This window comes from Eriocheir sinensis, chromosome 20 (genome assembly GCF_024679095.1).
Source record: "Eriocheir sinensis breed Jianghai 21 chromosome 20, ASM2467909v1, whole genome shotgun sequence".
Classification (NCBI taxonomy): domain Eukaryota; kingdom Metazoa; phylum Arthropoda; class Malacostraca; order Decapoda; family Varunidae; genus Eriocheir; species Eriocheir sinensis.
The window spans coordinates 20,994,740-20,997,239 of NC_066528.1; the positions used below are offsets into that span (position 1 = coordinate 20,994,740).

The following is a 2,500-nucleotide window of genomic DNA, read 5'->3' on the forward strand; positions in this document are numbered from 1 at the left end:
CGCCTTCTTCAGTATACTCACGGGAGTCTAGGTCCATGTCGGCGTCACTCTTGTCGTCGTCGCCGCCTCGCCGCTTGTCGCCCCGCCCGCCGGCCTTCATGCTGCGGAAGTACTGGCCCCAGCGAGTCCGACCCGCGTCCTTTTTGAGCCTCTTCTCCTTGGCGCGCCTGAGGGAGGGAGACGCTCGTTACAGGGCTGGGTGTCTTAGGCTGGCTTAGGCTATGGAGAGGCGGAGGAGGTGGATACTAACTGGTGACTGATTGTTAATATTATTATTGTTATTATTATTGTTATTATTATTATTATTATTATTATTATTATTATTATTATTATTATTATTATTATTATTATTATTATTATTATTATTATTATTATTATTATTATTATTATTATTACTACTACTACTACTACTACTACTACTACTACTACTACTACTACTACTACTACTACTGCTACTTCTCATATTTCTACACTCACTTCTTTTACTACTACTACTACTACTTCTACTACTACTACTACTACCACCACTACGACTGCTACTACTACTACTACTACTACTACTACTACTACTACTACTACTATTACTGCTGCTGCTACTACCTCTCTTATGTAACTTTCCTCCCTCCTACGTATTTCTATCTCCAAATCTCCTCCTATCTCTTTCTTTCCCTCCCTCATCACCTCTTCCTCCTCCTACCTCCATCCTCCTCCTCCCTTCTTCCTCTTCCTTCTTTTTCCCTTCCTATCCCATCTTCTATCTCTCCCTTCCTCTAATTTGTTCTATCTCTCCCTGCCTATCTCCCTTCCTTCTCCGCAACCACCACCATCACCACCACCATCACCACCACCACATAACATAACATGGTAAGGAAAAACGGAGGCTACACACACACACACACACACACACACACACACAGACACACGGTACATACATACATACATACATGCATTCATACATATAAAACAAGAGTGAGGGATTTTGAAGAGGAGGAGGAGGAGGAAGAGGAGGAGGAGGAGGAGGAGGAGGAAAGTTGACAGATCCGTGATAAGTAATTTCGTAATAATCTCTCTCTCTCTCTCTCTCTCTCTCTCTCTCTCTCTCTCTCTCTCTCTCTCTCTCTCTCTCTCTCTCTCTCTCTCTCTCTCTCTCTCTCTCTCTCTCTCTCTCCCTTCCTTTACTGTATTTCTCCTTTCCTCCCTTTTTCTCTCCCTTCTCTTTCTCTCCCTTTTCCTCCTCCCTTTCTCTCTCGACAGCCATTTAAAAACCAACGAGCGACTTTTTTTCTCCCTTCTTCCTCCTCCCTCCATTAGTATGATGAGGAGGAAGGGAGGGAGGGAGGGAAGGAAGGGAAGGGAGGGTAAAGGTGAGGGAGGGAGGGAGGGAGGGAGGCGGAGAGGGAGTGTGAGTGGATGGAGTGAATGAGGGAGGGAGGGAGGGAGAGAAGGAGGAAGGGAGGGAAAGTGAGGTACGAGGGAGAGAAAGGTTTAGTGAAGGAGAAATATGATAAAAAGAAGGAAGGAAGGAAAGAAGGAAGGAAAGAAGGAAGGAAGGAAGAAGGAAGGGAAGGGAGGAAAAAAGGAAGGAAGGAAAGAAGACAGAAGAGGAAATGAAGGAAGGAAGGACGGAAAGAAGGAAGGAAGGAAGGAAGAGAGAAGGAAAAAAGCAATTAACGAAAAGATAGATTAACTGCTCTCTCTCTCTCTCTCTCTCTCTCTCTCTCTCTCTCTCTCTCTCTCTCTCTCTCTCTCTCTCTCTCTCTCTCTCTCTCTCTCTCTCTCTCTCTCTCTCTCTCTCTCTCTCAACCCCACCTGAGCTGTACCTCCCTTTCACCCCTCCTTCTCCTCCTCCTCCTCCTCCTCCTCCTCCCCGCACACCTGCCCTCGCGCACCTGGATGTCTCGTAATTACAGGTAGAAAATGGGGGGGGAGGAGGAGGAGGAGGAGGAGGAAAAGGGGGAGGATTGAATTGCGGTTAGGCAGCGATGAGCAATTGTGGTGGTGGAGGTTAATTGTTGTAGTGGTGGTAGTAGTAGTAGTAATAGTAGTAATAGTAGTTATAGAAGGAGGAAAAAAAAGGAGGAAGGAGAATATGAAGGAGGAAGAGGAGAGGAAAAAGAAGGAAAGAGGAGAAAAGAATTAGGAAGAGGTGAGGAAGAGGAATAGGAGAAGGAAGAGGAGGAGGAGGAGGAAAAATAGAATGAGGAAGAGGAGGAAATTAACAAGTTGTAGAAAATGTGAAAAAGACGAATGCTCAATAAAACAGTATATTCTGAAACAACACAATCCCTTCCCTTCACTTCTCTCCCTGTATGTAATAATAAATAACAATAATAATAGCAATAATAATAGCCAGTTCCATGGAATAACACTATCAAGGGTACGGAAGCAAAATAAAAATAAAAGGTATGCATGGTCTTATACCTGTTCCCTGTAACCTCTTGGAAAACACTCGTGGTCTGCTCTCAATGTATAAACGAGTTAATACATCACATCCTTATCT

At 44.4% G+C, this 2,500-nt stretch overlaps 1 protein-coding gene across 10 annotated transcripts in view; it reads right to left on the reverse strand.

Moving 5' to 3' along the window:
* The window catches only part of LOC127001377 (LIM/homeobox protein Lhx3-like), an 89,270-nt gene that overhangs the window by 12,228 nt on the left and 74,542 nt on the right, over positions 1–2,500 (reverse strand). For all 10 annotated transcript variants that reach the window (XR_007755220.1, XR_007755221.1, XM_050865932.1 and 7 more), the window contains exon 5: positions 22–167. Coding sequence is in view for 8 of the 10 variants with exons in the window: in XM_050865932.1 (XP_050721889.1) it covers positions 22–167 (146 nt within the window). In the remaining 2 variants the exon portion in view is untranslated. The remainder of the gene's footprint in view (positions 1–21; positions 168–2,500) is intronic.